Source organism: Desmodus rotundus, chromosome 8, assembly GCF_022682495.2.
Source record: "Desmodus rotundus isolate HL8 chromosome 8, HLdesRot8A.1, whole genome shotgun sequence".
Lineage (NCBI taxonomy): Eukaryota > Metazoa > Chordata > Mammalia > Chiroptera > Phyllostomidae > Desmodus > Desmodus rotundus.
Genome location: NC_071394.1, coordinates 132,012,845 through 132,029,501, shown reverse-complemented (window position 1 = coordinate 132,029,501; position 16,657 = coordinate 132,012,845). Strand labels below are relative to the sequence as shown.

The following is a 16,657-nucleotide window of genomic DNA, read 5'->3' as shown; positions in this document are numbered from 1 at the left end:
TGTTGGAGCCCTAACCCCGACGTGATGGCATTGAGACCTTTGGAAGGTACCGGAGATTTAGACCAGGTCAGGGAGTGGGACTTTAACTGGCAGCCTCACGAGAGGAGGAAGACAGGCCTGAGGAAAGGCCTCGTGAACTCACTCTGCAGCGTGAAGCAGCAGCCTGCGGGCCGGGAAGAGCCCTCACCAGGAGCCCCGTCGGCCAGCCCCAGGCCTTGTGCCCCCTGCCTGCAGAACTGTGAGCAGTGGATGTCTGTCATGGGGTCTGTGGGGTCCGTGATGGCAGCCTGGGCTGCGACAGTCCCCTTCCGTTCGTCCAGCACACACTGGCCCAGAGCCTCCTCTGTGTTGGGTGCCAGCCCCTGGGGCTGCAGAAGTGAGAAGAGGGCAGACGGTCAGCAGGGGGAGGTCACTGTGGCAGTGACCCATGCTTTGCAGGGCACCGTGGGTGGTTGGGGGTCGAATGCTTGGTGAGAACCCAGGAGGGGCTGCCCAGGGCTCAGGCACACTCTCCGTGGGGCCTCTTGTCCTGTGTCAAGACAGGCGGCCCCAGGGTGGGAAAACCAGGCAGAGGGACAGTGGCCGCCTCCAAGGCCTGGGGGCCAGGATCCTTCTGGGGTTTTCAAGGTTTGGGGGTATGCGCCAACACATGAAGCAGAGAGAGAAATGAAGGTGGGGTGGGAAGCCCAGCAAATGCTTCAGCTGTGGGAGGAATCTGGCATTGAACCTGAGTGCACCTGGAGAACCCAGGACCGTTTTCTGCAGGGGAGGGAAGTGCTGTGACCCACGTTTTTAAAAGCTCCCAGCCCTGGCTGGTGCGGCTCAGTGGATTGAGTGCCGGGCTGTGAACCAAAGGGTCACTGGTTTGATTCCCTGTCAGGGCACATGTGGGCCAGGTCCCCAGTAGGGGGCACACAAGAGGCAACCACACATTGATGTTTTTTGCTCTTTCTTCCTCCCTTCCCCCTCTAAAAATAAATAAAATCTTGAAAAAAGAAAAAAGCTCCCAGATTGCCGCATAGGGTTGAGGCTGGGGCAGGTGCCAGGATGAAGGCGGTGTGAGTGGATGGATGGTCGCTGTGGAGGCGATGGGAAGTGGCCTGGCTCGAGATGCGTCCTCGAGGTAGAACTTTCAGGACTGGCTAACAGGCTCATGTGAGGGCCAACAGCTGACCTCCACGCAGAGGCCCGAGCATGGGCAGGTGGTAGTAAGACGGGAGGATCGGCTGACCCGCTGCACCTGCGTGGCCCAAGGTGGTGGTCAGCAGACCGCACCCCACAGCTGGACTGAAAACCCAGGCTGGGCGCGGCCGTGGGGGAAGGGAGTAATCAGGGGAATCGGTGCGAGGCAGCGGAGAGCGCACGGGGAGAGCTGACCAGAGGCCGAGGGCAGGCAGCGCATCCACGTTTCCACAGGGGGCAGGGACCAGAGCGCAGGTGGGGAGGGGCCAGCAGAGAAGGGCGGAGGGGCAGCTAGGAGGGGACTGAGGCAGAGCTTGCTTGTTTTTCCTTTTTAAAGGTATTGGTGTTAACAGTGGTGACATCATATAAATTTCTGGTAGTACATAAAACTGGGTAACACAGCCCATTTTGTGCTCAGCACCTGAGGTCTAGGCCCCTCCCGTCACCCTGCATTTGACCCCTGGCCTTCACCCTCCTCATCCTCCCCCACCCCTGCCCTCCCGTAACCACCATTGTTGTCTAGTTTCGCTGCTTTGTGCCTCGAGGGGCAAGGTCACAGTTGTATTTTCTGTCTGGCTTCACTGACCCAGATGCTCTCCAGACCCACCCTGTAGCAAATGGCCATCTTTCCTCTTTATGGCTGGGTGAGACTCCACGGCATACATGTGCCACATCTTCAACTCATTCGTTGGAGGACACCTGGGCTCGGTTACTTTTAAGGCGAGTGACAAATCCTGCTGCAGGCCAATGGGGCTGAGCAGGATGAGGACACACGTGACGGAGAAGGAGCAGGTGGCAGGAATGTGCAAGCAGCAATGGGCCCAGGACTTGGGGGGAAGGAGTCAGGTGAGGAGCACACCCCCTCCTGCTATCCCACAGAGGACACGGCGGTGGCCATGGCGGGGCGGGCGCAGGTGGCTGGCGGCCCGACTCTTTCGGGGAAGTGTGAGGCCGAGGCAGCAGCTGGGAAGGAAAGGGAAGCGGGCAGCCGCGGCACCGGGGGCATCGTGGGCACGGCAGGGACTGCAGGCGAGAATGGAAAGTGAGCCTGGCCACCATTGCCACGGTGACTCCTGTCAGAGCCCGGGCAGCTGCAGTGGCTGCGAGGCACCAGGTGCGGCCAGTGTCATCTGGGCACAGCGGGAGGCCTGCCGCCCCACAGGGTCTGAAGCCATCACCTGAGGGCCAGTGCGTTTCCATGCACTTCATACACCTCAGCGGCACAGACCGAACACAAAGGGATGAAGGAAAGGACTTTCTGGTTCAGCAGCGAAAACCAGGGGGACCCACCCGCCCCTTAAACAAGAGTTTACTGGCAGGATTATGCTTTCACTATAGATTAAAATTTAATATAATTTAACCCACAGAGACATTCCCGGAGACTCTGTGGGTACAACAGGGCGGGGACAGGCGGGTGGCCGAGGCCAGGGCGCGCTTAGGCCTGAGCGGAGACCAGCTTGCTCATGCCGGAGAAGAAGGCCCGCTCCCTCTCGCTCATCGCTTCGAAGTGCAGCGGCCTCCTGCAGAAGTTGCACTCGCCGGAGGAGTGTGGCTTCAGCTCCAGCCCCACTTGCTTCCACGTGGCCAGCAGACTCTCTGTGAGGGCCAAGCGGCAAAAGATGAAAAGGAATACACACCCAAGAGGAATGACAATGTCCACTCAAACCTTGACCATTATTTTCCTAACAGTCAAAAAGGGTGTGTTCTCAGCAGCCTGCGAACGGAAAGGTCGCCGGTTCGATTTCCAGTCAGGGCACATGCCTGGGTTGCGGGCCAGGTCCCCAGCTAGTAGGGTGCGAGAGGCAACCGATGTATCTCACACACACATGTTTTTCTCCCTCTTTTTCTCCTTCCCCGTCTCTAACAGTAAATACAATCTTTTAAAAAAAAGCAGGAACCCCCACGTCCACCCGCTGGCGGGCACTGGAGCCAAGGAAGACTGTTTGGCCCTGAGAGGGGAGGAAGCGTGGGTCCCGCTGCAGCCTGGGCAGCGCGGGCAGCCCCAGAGGGCACCGCAGTGAGTGCCGCCAGGCACGGGCCACACGCCTCAGGTTCCACGCCCGGCATAGCAAGTCCAGACAGGGTGTGGGCTGAGGGCTGCGGGCGCTAGGGGACAGACTGGGGACAGACTGGGGAGTGGCTGCTGAAGGCTGCAGGGTTTCTCCCTGGGCTGATGGAGTGTCCGCAATCAGACAGTGCAGACGGTGTTCGCCTGGCGGGCAGCAGCCCCCCGCCCGCAGTTTGTTCCCTGTGGTCAGCTGTGGCCTGAAAGTATTAAATGGGAAACTCCAGAAACGCACGACTCGTAGGTCTCGAACCACACAGCCTCTGAGCAGCATGGTGAGACCCCCACCCCTAGCAGGAGGGGCCAGGTGAGGGGCTGGTTCAGGGACCACGCACGGCAGGGAAGAGAGAAGAGCGAGGCTGCGCTCCCAGGCCGCCCTCTGCTCCCCGGAGCGGCCGTGCCTGTGCATCCTGAGTCACTGACAAGGGGCGCCGGGCGTGCTGGAAGACACGGCAGGCTCCCGTAGGGCTTCCGTGGTGACCCTGTAGCCTCCGACCGACGGTGAAGCCGTCACTGAAGTGGTATTGAGTTGGGCACCACGAGAGCCCTCCCGGTGACTGGGACAGCTCTGCGGGGGGCTGCCAGCACTCACCAAGGAAGTAGTCCATCATCTGGGGGGTGTGGTGCGGTGTGGGGGCGATCCGCAGCAGCTCCTCCCCCCGGGGCACTGTCGGGTAATTGATGGCTTGCACGTAGATGTGTCTGCTCATGAGCTCGTCGCAGATTTCTGTGTTTTTAGCAGCATCTGCCACCTGAGTTTGAAGATGACAAAGGTCAGGCCAGAGCAGGACGGACCACCTCTGAGCAGAGAGGCTGGCAGACTGCGCAGTGAGGGGAGGGGCAGTTCCGGCCTGGGCAGCACACGTCTGGGGACCGGGGAGGAGGCTGCCCAAGCAGACGGGGAGCCCGTGCCACCAGAGAAGTAGATTTCCGGAGACTGCTGCCCTCGCCCCGCCCTCCCTGGGCCCAGCAGGCCAAGCAGCTCTCACCCGGATGGGGATGATGTGACTGGGGCAGTGGACCACGGGGAGGCCGGCATCCATGAGCATCTGCCTCAGGAGCTTGACGTTGCGCTGGTGCTGGCGGCGCAGTGCCCGCCCCTCGGCGCTCTTGAGGGTCCGCACCGACTCCAGGGCTCCGGCCAGCAGCATGGGTGGCAGGGAGGTGGTGAAGATGAAGCCGGCAGCGTAGGAGCGCACGGTGTCGACCAGCGCGCTGGTGCTGGCGATGTAGCCGCCCACACAGCCGAAGGCTTTGCCTGGGAGCAGAGCAGACAGCAACTGCTCAGCCCTACGCTGCTGCAGGGGCTCAGGGCGCATCCTTTTCTCTGTCTCCTAAATCCACCCTAAGACTGAAGGCAAGGGACGTCCCCCAATCTCGGAAAGTGAAAAACTGAGGAAGCTTGTGAAAGGGTCTCGCCCAAAGCCCACGGACAAGCTGGTGTCTGGCCCCAGGGAGCCTGAACACCGGTGGCACCGGCCTCTCCCACTAGGCCCACAGCTCTGCCAGCTGCCTGAGCCAGCCCTGAGCTCACTGCTGTGTGCTCCTGGGGCGGGCCTTTCGCTGTGAGTGTCACCTTGGAGCCTGGACTGTCCCCCAAGGAAGCCACTTAACTGATGACTGGGCCGTATTGTCTCCTGCTTAAGCAAACACAGAATTCCAACAATTAGCATTTGCCAGACAAACACCAAACCTCAGAACCTATTCAGGTGGGTTTAGGGCCAGGCTCGTTTTTCAGTCCTCATTAAGTCCCTTTACATAATCTGTATCTCAAGTTTCAGGACTAATGACTCCAGAGCCTCTGAGACCTCAGCACCATGTTCTGTCATTGACCTTGCCCGACCATGCAGGGCTGGGTGGGAAATTCCTCTCCAGCATCCTCTGTCTCCTGAGGGCCGTACTTTGTCAGGGCCCATGTCACGAGAGCTCGTTGAAAGGAGACAGCTGCTGGGGCCAGGACCTGTGAGCAAGGGCTTCCTCCGGCGGGGGCCCTGGCCCCGGAGCCCCGGCCCTCCAGGTCCGCCCGCCCCTCGCCAGTGCTGAAGGGTACTCTTTCCTGCCCGCCCTTCCTTAAGCAACTGCCGCACAGGTCTCTGCCTGCCTGACTAATTTGAAATCCTCAAATCTGTACTACTACATTTTCATCTCTTTCGAGTCCCATAAGTAAAGAGAGCGTGGACAAGAGCTGCTTCCACACGATGCACAAAACCGGAGGAAGGGCTATTGCTGCCGCTACTGCACAGGTGAGGAGCCCGCAGCGCAGACTGGAGAGCAGCTGGCCCGAGGTTGCAGGGTGAGCGCGCGCCTGGGGCAGCGCTCTCACCCCTCAGGCCCCACAGCTCCAAGTCCGGCCCCAGGAGACCCTGCCTCTCAGTGACAAGGAGCAATGGAGAGACAAGGTGTCTGGGTGAGGAGATCGGTTCCCACGTGGCACATCACAACACCCGTGCCTGTGGCCACGGCCTGCAGTGGGTGCGGCACCGTCTGGGACGGGCCCTGAAGGCCGCAGGTGGCACTGCTATCGTGGAGGCTGTGGGACTCGCTTTGGTTCTAGGAGCCAAGCCTCCAGGCTGCAAGGGTTCCGCTGGGCCGTGCCACCTCATGAGAACACAAACACTCGCCCCAAACGGGGCCAGGCTCGCCGCACCCTCACCTGGCCCCAGCCAGACCCGTGCGCCTGTGGCCTCGCTGGGGCCGTGGAGTGAGCGTCAAGCGCAGAGCGTGTGGAGGACACATACCGAGTGTTCCAGAAATGATGTCCATCTTTGGCATGACTCCGTCCCGATCGCCAATCCCGCCGCCTCGGGCCCCGTACAGCCCCACAGCGTGGACCTCGTCCACGAAGGTGATGGCGCCGAACTCGTGGGCCACGTCACACAGCTCCTCCAGCGGGCACACCGCCCCTGAGGAGACACATGGGCCGCTCTGAAGGTCTGGGCACCTTCCCGGTTTCCACTTTAGTAGAAGCCGAACAAGAGGACTGATGCTCGTGTCTCATTTTTCACGCTGGAGGGAAAAATGAACTTCCCCAGTTTCTAGATGACCTTGGGATCTTAGAGCCGAGTAGAAGCCAGAGTAGAAAACCTACGTTTACCCAAATACATATGATGCCCACCAATTACAAAACCCTAGCAGGGAATTAAAAGAAAAGAAACTCCAAAAACAAAAACACATGTGTAAAGAGTTCAAGCCCAGTGTTTCATTCCAGGCTTCGAGTGGGCCTCTGCTTGGACTCACCATCCATTGAGTGGACGGTTTCAAATGCCACGATCTTGGGGACCGTGGGCTCGGACCTCCGAAGCAGCTCCCGGAGGTGGCCGACGTCGTTGTGGCGGAAGACGAACTTCGGCACGCCGCTGTTCCGGATCCCCTGGATCATGGAGGCGTGGTTCCCGGCGTCAGAGTAGATCTCACAGCCTGGAACGACCAAAGTGGCATTTGCTGCTCTCTGCACCCAAGACAAGCTGTTTCCTAGGCCGTGAGGGACAACAGCCTTTGCTGCCTTTGCCCTGTCGGGAAAGCCACTGCGCTCCGGTCCCCTCCTGGCCAGGCGACCAGCGAGCAGGCCCAGGCCCTGCAGCAGGCTCTCCATCTGCTCTCTCTCTCTTTTTAAAAAGATTTTATTTACTTATTATCAGAGAGAGGGGGAGGGAGAAAGAGAGGGAGAGAAACATCTATGTGTGGTTGCCTCTTACACACCCCCACTGGGGACGTGGCCCCCAACCCAGGCATGTGCCCAGACTGGGAATTGAACCAGCGACCCTTTAGTTTGCAGGCTGGTGCTCAGTCCACTGAGCCACATCAGCCAGGGCTGCACCTGCTCTCAAATCTGGCTGCTTTACCCCAACTCAGTCACAAGGAACTACACGCAATGAGGGGAACTCCCCACGGGACTCTCGTAGAATGCAAAGCACATCGAAAGCCATCGGGTTACAGATGAGCCCTTCCGACGTGACTCTCTTCTGGTGGCACCTCCTGCTGGGCCTGAGGACGTGCAGGCAGCACACACGCGCAGTTCAAGAACAGCTGCTCCCGGACACGTCTCTACTCTCACTGAGCGTTTCTGGTAAGCCTTCTTTGTCGTCACTGTTCCTCTTAGTTAACCCCGTTCTCCTACGGGGACCCGGTCCAAGACCCCAGTAGATGCCTGAACCCCCAGACAGTGCTGAACTCCGCAGTGTTTTTTCCTACGCGTACCTCCCTACGATGAAGTCTGATTGATATAAATCATGCAACTCCACAAGTGGAAGATTCTTTCTTACTGTGGTCTCAGCCATCTCAGCATACAATTATTTATTTTTTAATTTTTTAAAGATTTTAGTTATTTATCTTTAGTGAGGGTAAGGAAGGGAGAAAGAAGGGAAAGAAACATCAATGTGTGGTTGCTTCTCGCACGCCCCCTACCAGGCCCCTGGCTCGCAACCCAGGCATGTGCCCTGACTGGGAATCGAACCGGCAACCCCTTGGTTCACAGGCCAGCACTCAATCCACTGAGCCACACCAGTCAGGGCCAATTGTTTTTCTTAAGTCAAGAACCTGTGCTGTTTCACTTAAAGGAAGCGCCAAGGGCTCCTCTTTGGCCTAGCTCACAGGCCAGCATCCCACTCTTCTGCTTGGGGCCATCGCTGGTAAGGGTGACTCAGACATGAGCCCTGAGGGGTCTTGACAGGTGATCTGAGAGCCGAGACAGCGACTGAGTGGCTGGCGGGTCCACAGTGGGGACTCAGGACAGAGGGACGAGTCCTGTCCCATATGAGACGAGCCGGACTCACGAGATTTCTTCCCACAACTCAGAACAGCAGGCAACTCAGAACACGAGCTGTTTATCTCTGGCATTTCCCGGGTAGCGTTTCTGGACCGCAGCTGACCACGGGGAAGGGAAACTGGGGGCTACCGTCCCAGGCCCCTGCACAGGCCCCTTACCTGGCATCATCCTGGCCAGAGTGAAAAGGGTAGAGTCGTTGGCCACGAAGCACGAGGAGAACAAGAGGGCCGCGTCCTTCCCGTGCAGGTCAGCCAGCTCCCGCTCCAGGTCCACGTGGAACTTGCTGGTCCCAGAAATGTTTCTAGTGCCGCCGGCTCCAGCACCGTGCTGTTTCAAAGTGTCCCTTAGAGAGAGGCAGAGAGAAGATAAGCCTCATGGCGTGAACACCGTGCAAACCAGCCCTCCGGGATCCAGGAGACTGAGACTTCTGTCCGTCCAGGAGCTCGCTCACTGTGCAGTCTGTGGCCAGAACTTTCAACCACCTTTGACTTCAGAGAAGGGAGGGGGTTGCAACTCAGGTGACGATGCCACCAGGGACCGCCAAGTATTCACTAACAGTAACCTGGAGTACCTAGTATTAGCTGAGTTAACACGCTCAGGTTTCTTGCCTCTGGCAAACATCCTCTCTCCTAAACGACATCTGTCTCCAGAGAGACATCATGGATGGCGGTCACCTGAAGCCTCTGCCAACAGCCACATAACGTCAGGGCAGGCACATGGCTAAACCCCAGACAGGGATCTCTTCTTCAAGCCTCCTTGGAGAGTTTGGCGAGCTACCCTCCCAGGTGTCCCGAGCCGTGGCAACCCTCCCCCAAAGGGCACAAAGGAAGCAATCTCCCGCCCTCCTCAACATCCTTCCGAAGCAGCCTTCCCCCAGCGCTGCTGGACTTGTGTTTCTCCACCTGCAGCCACCGTCAAGGATGCCTGGCATTAGAGGCTCACTCGCTGGCTCCCGAGTGGCGGGAAGTGGACAGACAGGTGTACGATGCACCTGTACACTTGAACCTCACACACAAAGGAGCCCCACCAACTGCTTGCACATTAGGTATCTTTAAAGGCCACCTGCAGCCATCTGTCCAGGCCATGGACAGTACTTCGCTCTGGCTGCGGAACACTGCCCCCAACAGATCCAGTCCCTGCCAATCCCCGGCGTCCTCTCGAAAACCGCCAGCGGAGTCTGAAGCCTGAGGGCCACTCACATGACTGCCCCACACACCCGTGGGTGGCGACTCATTCCCAGGTAGTCGTTGCTACACCAGACCGACACCTGCTTCTGGCTGATGAGGGAGTCCGAGTAGTCGTCCGCCATGGGGAAGAGGTGTGCTCTTCGGTTCACGGTTTTGAACACTCGATAGGTATGGTCATTTTTTTTCTCATCGATTTTCTTCTCAAAGAAACGATCATACTGAAAAGTGGAAACAGCTGAAACGGAAGACAGCACAGCTGGATGGTTAAGACGCACAGCTGGGCTTTGGCGAAAGACCTGGGTTCCCAGCCCAGCTGGGTCGCTTAGCGACAGGGAGATTCTGGGCGAAGTTACTGCACGTCCTCATCCCGAGAGTGGGGGGTGTCCAGAGGCTGCCGCAGCACCCAGGGTCGGTGGCAGGCGTTGAGAGAGAGAAGAAGGCAGGGGGCCAGGAGGGCTTGTGTTCAGTCTGCCCAGAGCACGTGCTGGCATCAAGCAAGGGACATGCCTTTTAACCCACACACCTCACGCAATGTGATGTTTAATCTGAGGCACATTTAAGTTCTAAACTCTCTTCTCATCAGGTGAGTAGCAGTGGGACTTACACTTTGGCAAGTTATCCTGAAGCAGATGGGACACTCTTTCTGGTCTCTGCTTTCGCATGATGTCCTGGAAGTTCTTCAGCAAACCACGTGTCTCCCCTCCATCAGTCTTCACGCTGATCACGCTGGGGTTCATTGAGGTTTGGGCAACCTCTGTAACACAAGCAGCAAGAGACAAAGGGGACCAACATTCTCTTCTGAGTTCATGGTACCTTCCAGGCTCATTCTCACAAATGTTGGTGAAGCCCACCAGAACCTCCATCAGCTGTAACTGAGTGTAGGAAGTTCTCTTCCTCCCTTTTAGTTGCGGGGTGGCCAGAGTCAGGGCCTCCAGCCAGCTTCAATGAACACCGATGTCCGAAGCCCTCTAGCCGGTTGGCAAGCCTTCCCCAGCCCAGCCCAGCCCAGCCCAGCCCCAACCCTAATCTCAGTTCTCATCACAGAAAACAATTCCAGCCAAATGCATCATTTCTGCTAGTGATGTTTTTCAGGGACCCCGGGTGTCCACGGGGACAGCCGCACTGGGTTAAGGTTGCCCCTCCACAGCCGTTGGTGAGACGCGCAGCTGGGGAGTCCCAAGACCATCACTCAGTGCAGAGCTCGACCTTCTCCCTTTCACTCCACCAGGTGACGGGAGGGGCGCAAAGGGGCTGGGCCGGCTCATGCCTGCAGGGTGTGTGTTCTCAGAAACCAGGAGGCTTCTGTACAAGCCAGGCACACCCTACACTCACAGCAGAGAGAAAGTCCCCGTTGCGCAACGCAGCCCTCCAGCTGTCTGGCTCAATGACCTGCCTCCTCGGCTCTAAAAGAGGAAGGCGTTTACACAAATGCTACCCTAACAATAGCGTGTAAATACATCTGGGGTCCACAAGAGCCAAGAGGAAGTCTTCCGCTTCCCGGGCTGCGCCGTCTGTTACCTTTCCTCATGGCGTGCATCTCCTGAACGTCTTCCTGCAGCTCGAGGCTGGCTTTGCGGACCACGCTGCTGCCTCGCTGGCTCATCTGGGCTGCCAGGAAAGGGCATTTGCTGGCGGCGCCCTGGCCCGTGGCTGCGGACGGGTGTCCGGCGGGACGCTCTGTGCCATCTGCAGCCTGCTGCGATCCGCCTGGGGCCGGCTGAGCCTCGGCGTTGGCCGTTTTGTCCTCTGCGGGGGAAAGGAAAAACTAAAGCGCCAGACCTGGCGATGCACCGCCCAGAATACCACCTGTTTCTCTCTCTGAAGGCCCCAAACTTGATACTTACTCCACCCCACCATCCAGGTACAAATTTACTCAAATTTATTTTCATCGGGTTCTCCTAACGGAGCAGTTTGCTCCCTGCCTCAAGGAGCAACTGGCACAGTCTAGCTGCCCCTCCAACACCTGGTATTTCTCACCCGGACACACGAGAGGTGGCATTTTCTCGTTGCAGACAGCCCTGGGGTTCCTGAGCTGGGGCACTTCCGTCAGTCTCCCCAAGCACACTCAGCACGTCTCGTGAGAACACACACTCTGGGGTCACTGGAAGCGTTCCTGCAATTTCTCCTCTGCTAATAGTGTCTAAACAAGATTCTTTTTGGGGTTGTGTTTGGTTTTTTTTAGATTTTAGTTTATTTTTAGACAGAGGGGAAGGGAGGGAGAGAAACATCCATCGGTTGCCTCTCGTGTGCACCCTGACCAGGGACTGAACCTGCAACCCAGGCATGTGCCCTGACTGGGAATCGAACCCACAACACCTAATCAACTGAGCCACACCGGTCAGGGTTCTAAACAGATTCTTGGCAAAGAGGCTTGCTGTTTCTTAACACATACACTATTGGCTTTTTTCTTAACAAAAGAAATGAGGCCACGGGTAAGGTCATTAGATTGTTGTCTGAGAGTTCAAGTTATAAGTACGTCACAGACACACACCTCATCCTTCGACACTTCCTCATCTCAGTGCATCAAGTCCACTGCAATTCACTCTTCCTTCTAGAAAAGTCTTTCTTCTCATTCTGGAGCGCTCCTGTGAGTCACAGGCCAGCCTCTCCTACAACCTGGGTAGCATGTCGCAATACACATAAACTCCTCTGTCCTGGCCGGGTGACTCAGCTGGTTGGAGTGTCTTCCCATTCATCAAAAGGTTATGGGTTTGACCCCAGATCAGGGCACATACGGGAGGCAACCAATGAATGCATGAATAAGTGGAACGACGTTTCTCTCTCTCTCCCCCGCCCTCTCTAAAATAATAAAAAAGGACAACGATTGCACACATTTGGGTATGGTATCTTTTTTCCTTCTGTACAAGCCTAAAAAGCGTTTTCTTATTCAGCAGATGCTTATTTGTTCTGCTCTCTTCACCCTAAAGATCTGCCTAAGCCGGTTGAGTCTTTGAGTGCGGTCCGTGATGGACGCACAGCAGCCTGTCCTGTGGACAAGCCACCTATTACACAACTACTCCTCCAGGGCGAGGGCACGCTGGTACAAGTGGGTTTTGATTGTTCAGTAAAAAATAACTCCTGAACGAAAGTCAAGATAAAGAAAATCCTACAAAGGACGAAACCCTTTGTAGTTAAAGACAAAGACACTCCCTCCTCACACACCCGCACCCAGAGCACACACCTGGCAGAGCCTGTAAGGAACGGTGTTCTCTAGGGTTAAGTGAAATCTGGAAAGCCGCACCCTCTCCTGGCAGAGCCAGATGAAAACTGAATCCAACTCTGATCTCTTCATTAAAAACAACATGTAAAAACTGCATACAAAATAAAGACAGACATGCTAGACAACCCCACTCTAACAAGCTCTGTGTGACTCCACTCACGTGAGGTTCTAGCGTGAATCCACAGAGACAGAAAGCAGAACGGAGTCTGCCGGGGCTGGGGGAGGGAGCAGGGAGACCGCGTTTAACGGGGGCAGAGTCTCGGTCTGCCCCAGCTTGGCGAGATGGAAAGAGCTCTGGGGATGAGGGGTGGGCGGTTGTGCAACAACGTGAATTACTTACTGCCTCTGAGCTGTGCACTTAAAAATAACTGACAACAAAATATTTTTTAAAAAACTAAAAAAGTTAAAAAGAACTTTAAAAAAAAGATTGAGATGGTAGGTTTTGTTACATACGTTTTATCGCAAAAAAAAAAAAAAAAAAAAAAAATTAGCCCTGGCTGGTGTGGCTTCAGTGGATTGAGTGCCGGCCTGCGAACCAAGAAGCTGGTGGTTCGATTCCCATTTAGGGCACATGCCTGGGTCCCCAGTTGGGGATGGGCTGGAAGCAACCGATCCATGTATCTCTAGATGGATCTCTAGCACATCGATGTTTCTCTCACTCTCTTTCTCCCTCCCTTCTCCTCTCTCTAAAGTAAATAAATAAAATCTTTTTAAAAACAATTTTAAGAGACAAAACAGAAGAAAAATATCGCAACTGTAAAACCCAAAAGCTTCCCCTCAATTTTATTATGAACCTCAAACAACTCTAAAAACAGTCTATTAAAAAAAAAAGCCGAAGGGCCAAACCCTTCATGAAGGACGGGCTGGAACAGAAGACGCCCACTGCACACCCCCAGGAACAAGGCGCTGACGAGCACTCCAAAACCCTGCCACACGGAACACCGGCCACCGTTCCACCTTTAGAGGTGGGAAACTTCAAGGGCCTACCTTGTGAGGTTAGGGCGACAATTACGTGAGACACCCACACCAAGAACTGAGCCCGCCCCAAGTCACCCCCTGGTTGGCGGGCCCCCCATCACCACTGTGGACTGGAGCTGCTTCCCGTCTAGGAACAAACTTGAACCCTGCTTCTGTGCTAAGGACACTCACTCTCACTGGCCGGAGGGGTTTCCCGGACCTGCTGGCAGTGCACTGCTGAGGTGGACAGGGCGCGGGCGGCTGGCTTGGCCCCGACTTCCATCATCTTGGGGCAGTTCTGCGCATAGATCAACAGGGATTTGCCTGCCTTCTGCAGAAAGGCCTGAGGCACTCGGGACAAGAATGGGCATCTGCGAACAACAGTCTCCATGTCCGGGAGGTGCACTGATCCTGGAGAAAGAAGAGTGACGTCAGCACTTGTTAATAATCACACAAACATTACTGCAAGGTCACTGGGTTCAGGTGTCATCCGCAGTTCACAGCAAGGGTCCTCTGGGATACCAATCAGCCTCACTCACAAATGTATGCACAGCACTGACAGGGAACGCAACACTCCACCCGCACGGGTCCCCACTCTACAAAAGCACCTGCGAAGCAACTCTACGAAATGGAGTAGACACTGATTAACAAGGGGTGGGACGATGAGGAACAAGTCGGGAACAGGTTTGGGAGGTGAGAGGCTCCTCCAGGAAGACGCACCGAGCAGATAGGACACCTCAGGCCACACCCAAGGGGAGAAGGGAAGCTAGGGAAGAGGCCGCTGTCATCCACGCAAGCTGAAAGGGTTCCTCAGGATTCCCCACTCTCCCAGACCCCGGGCGGCCCACCCAGCCCGCCCTGGGTCCCCGAGGCAGGCCTTCCCCAGGCGCCGGGCACCGCTGAGAAAAGAGGGCGCCTAAGGACGAGGGGAGAGGGGACGCGCCGTCTGGGGCCTGGCGCGAGGCGATGGTCCAAGGCAGGGGGAGGTCAGAGGTTACCCGGTGTCGAAGGCTCGGGAGTAACCAGGTGGGGAGTATGAGAAGGGAATCCGGGAGCGGCCAAGTACCGGGGAAGGTCGGGACGCGGCCGAACAGGCCGCAGGTCTGGGAGAAGAATATTGAGCCCAGGGTGGCAGGTGACCGGGGCGGTGGGGGATGGGGTCCCAGGGACGGGGGAGCGGGGTCAGCGCGGGCTGGCAGGGCACGCGGGGCCCCAGAGCGCGGGCTCTCACCTGCGCCGGTCACTCTGAGGAAGCGGTGGCGCCGAGTATCCAAGCCGACGACTCGCACCGGACCGTTGCCCTTGTCCACAGGACCCGTACGGCCGCGGACGCTGTCGGACTGATATATAGCAGGAAGGGCCAGCTGCGCGTGCGCCGTGGGCGCCGGCTGCCTCCGCGCAGGCGCGCCGCGCAGTGGCCGGCGAGCCGACCGCCGAGGTGGCGGCTGTGGGTCAGACCGGCCCCGGGTCCCCCGGGTGCCTCGGCTTGCGGGCCGGAAGCGGAGGGACAGGGTGGGGGGCGGACGACTTCCTTTCACTGCCCCAGGGAGAACCCTGCCCCCCCACCGCCGGCCACCAAAGGGCACAGTCGAAGGGCCAGTGCTGCTGGGGCCTGCGGGGGGCTAGAGGGCTGTAAATTCCCGGGACTGGGTCTCAGGAGGGCGGGCCCACACGGGGGTCTGCACCGGAGTCTGCCCCAGCCAGCTTGCTTTCACTGCCCACTGGCTTGCCCAAGGGTGGAGTGGCCCCGGTTGCTGTGCAGGGGGCGGGAGAGGGGACCTCGCAGTGAGGAGGAGGAAGAGGCGCAGAAGCCAAAGGAGACCCAGCGGGGGCACTTCCTGGACGGAGATGAAGGGGCTTAACCTGATGTAGAGAAGAAGCAGGGCTGGACAGAACGCGCCCACAGCTCTGAGCACCTGGGCTCAGCGGGGGGAGGGGGGGCGGGGGGGGGCGGGATGGGGAAGCACAGGGCCTGACACTGTTAGGATTTGACACATATTAGTTATTATTTTTATTTTTCATTGTGGGCTGTCCAAAGTCCGTTGCGGGCTGCCCCGGGCACCGGCTGGGTGGCTCAGACCCCATCCCAAAGTTGAGCATCCCGGAGACTGCACCTGCAGGGCAGAGCTTGGCAAATCCCCCTCAGGAATGCAAGCTCATTCGCCTTGCTCCGCACCCTTCCCAGCTGAACCGAGGCTGGGTTGGTCTGGGCCTGTGCCAGGCTCAGGGCTGCCCTCCTCCACTCTCAGGGAAAGGATATACAGGTTACCTCTTCCTCAGCTGGGCATTAATAAGAGGGACAGGGTCCAGAGTGACAGTGACCAGGTTGTGCCCAGGCACGTTTCCCAATCCATTCTTTGAGTCTCCAGCCAACTGTGAGTCTTTCAGAGAAGGCATCTGGGGCCACAGAGGCACTGGGACTAGTCCAGGGGCCCCGATGAAGGCTTTGGCCTGGGAATCCAAGGCACAGCTCTACCCCTTCCTGCTGAGGGGCCCTGGGCAGTGCCCATCAGTTGGAGGGAGTCTAGAGAAAAGGTCCGCACTTGGACGCAGACCCAAGTACATGTAGAAGTGCAAACAGGGTAAAGACGGCATTGAATGCTTTCGGCCATTCTCCGGCCTCACTTTCCTTATCTGAGCAACGGGATCGTGACCCCTGTCCTGCCTGCCTCACAGGGCTGTGGGCAGGATCCAAGGCAAAGCAGCACAGAACTGGCCAGGGGTTCCAGTCCAGCTCTGACTCTAGCTCGACTTCGACCAGGCGCTCGCCCTCAGAGGCTGGGTTTCCTTGCCGGCAGGCTCTCCGAGCCCTGGCACTTGAGGTTGGCAGGAGGATCAGGTGGAGTCATGGATTTCAGAGGCTCATTGTTTAAACCAACAAATCTCCAGCCCTCTGGGAGTTTCCTGTTTAGTAGAGGGAAAGGTTGGGAAACAAAGCAGACTTGCAGGGCCAACGAAATCGGATGTTGTAAATAATTCCAGCTTGAGGAGGAGGCTATTACTCCAACAGACGCTGAAGGAGGGGGATTCCAACTGCCAGGAAGGCTTCAGAGCGGGGGAGCTGCGGGAAGGGGTGGTGAAACCCGGAGTGGGAAAGCCCCCGGCCTGTCACAGGGGCAGTGCGTGTTGTGAGTCAGCCCCAACAGCTGGGCTGCAGCGGGGACTTGGGGCCAGGAGGTCAGCTAGAAAGGCTACAGAAAAGCCCCAGAGCTTCCCAGGGTCAGGGCGCAAGACCACCTCTGGGGCACTGGACAAAGTGCATACTCAGGGACCGGGCCACA

At 57.5% G+C, this 16,657-nt stretch overlaps 1 protein-coding gene across 1 annotated transcript; it reads right to left on the bottom strand.

Moving 5' to 3' along the window:
- Positions 1-2,503: 2,503 nt before the first annotated feature.
- On the bottom strand, positions 2,504-14,765 carry ALAS1 (5'-aminolevulinate synthase 1). Its single transcript, XM_024565931.3, has 11 exons — positions 14,608-14,765; positions 13,569-13,787; positions 10,718-10,945; positions 9,804-9,953; positions 9,212-9,434; positions 8,171-8,355; positions 6,485-6,664; positions 5,986-6,150; positions 4,237-4,505; positions 3,840-3,999; positions 2,504-2,778 (listed from the first exon to the last, which is right to left on the bottom strand). The coding sequence occupies exons 2-11, from the start codon at positions 13,765-13,767 to the stop codon at positions 2,618-2,620; spliced, it is 1,920 nt and encodes a 639-aa protein (XP_024421699.2). The 5' UTR covers positions 13,768-13,787; positions 14,608-14,765; the 3' UTR covers positions 2,504-2,617.
- Between the last annotated feature and the right edge of the window lie 1,892 nt (positions 14,766-16,657).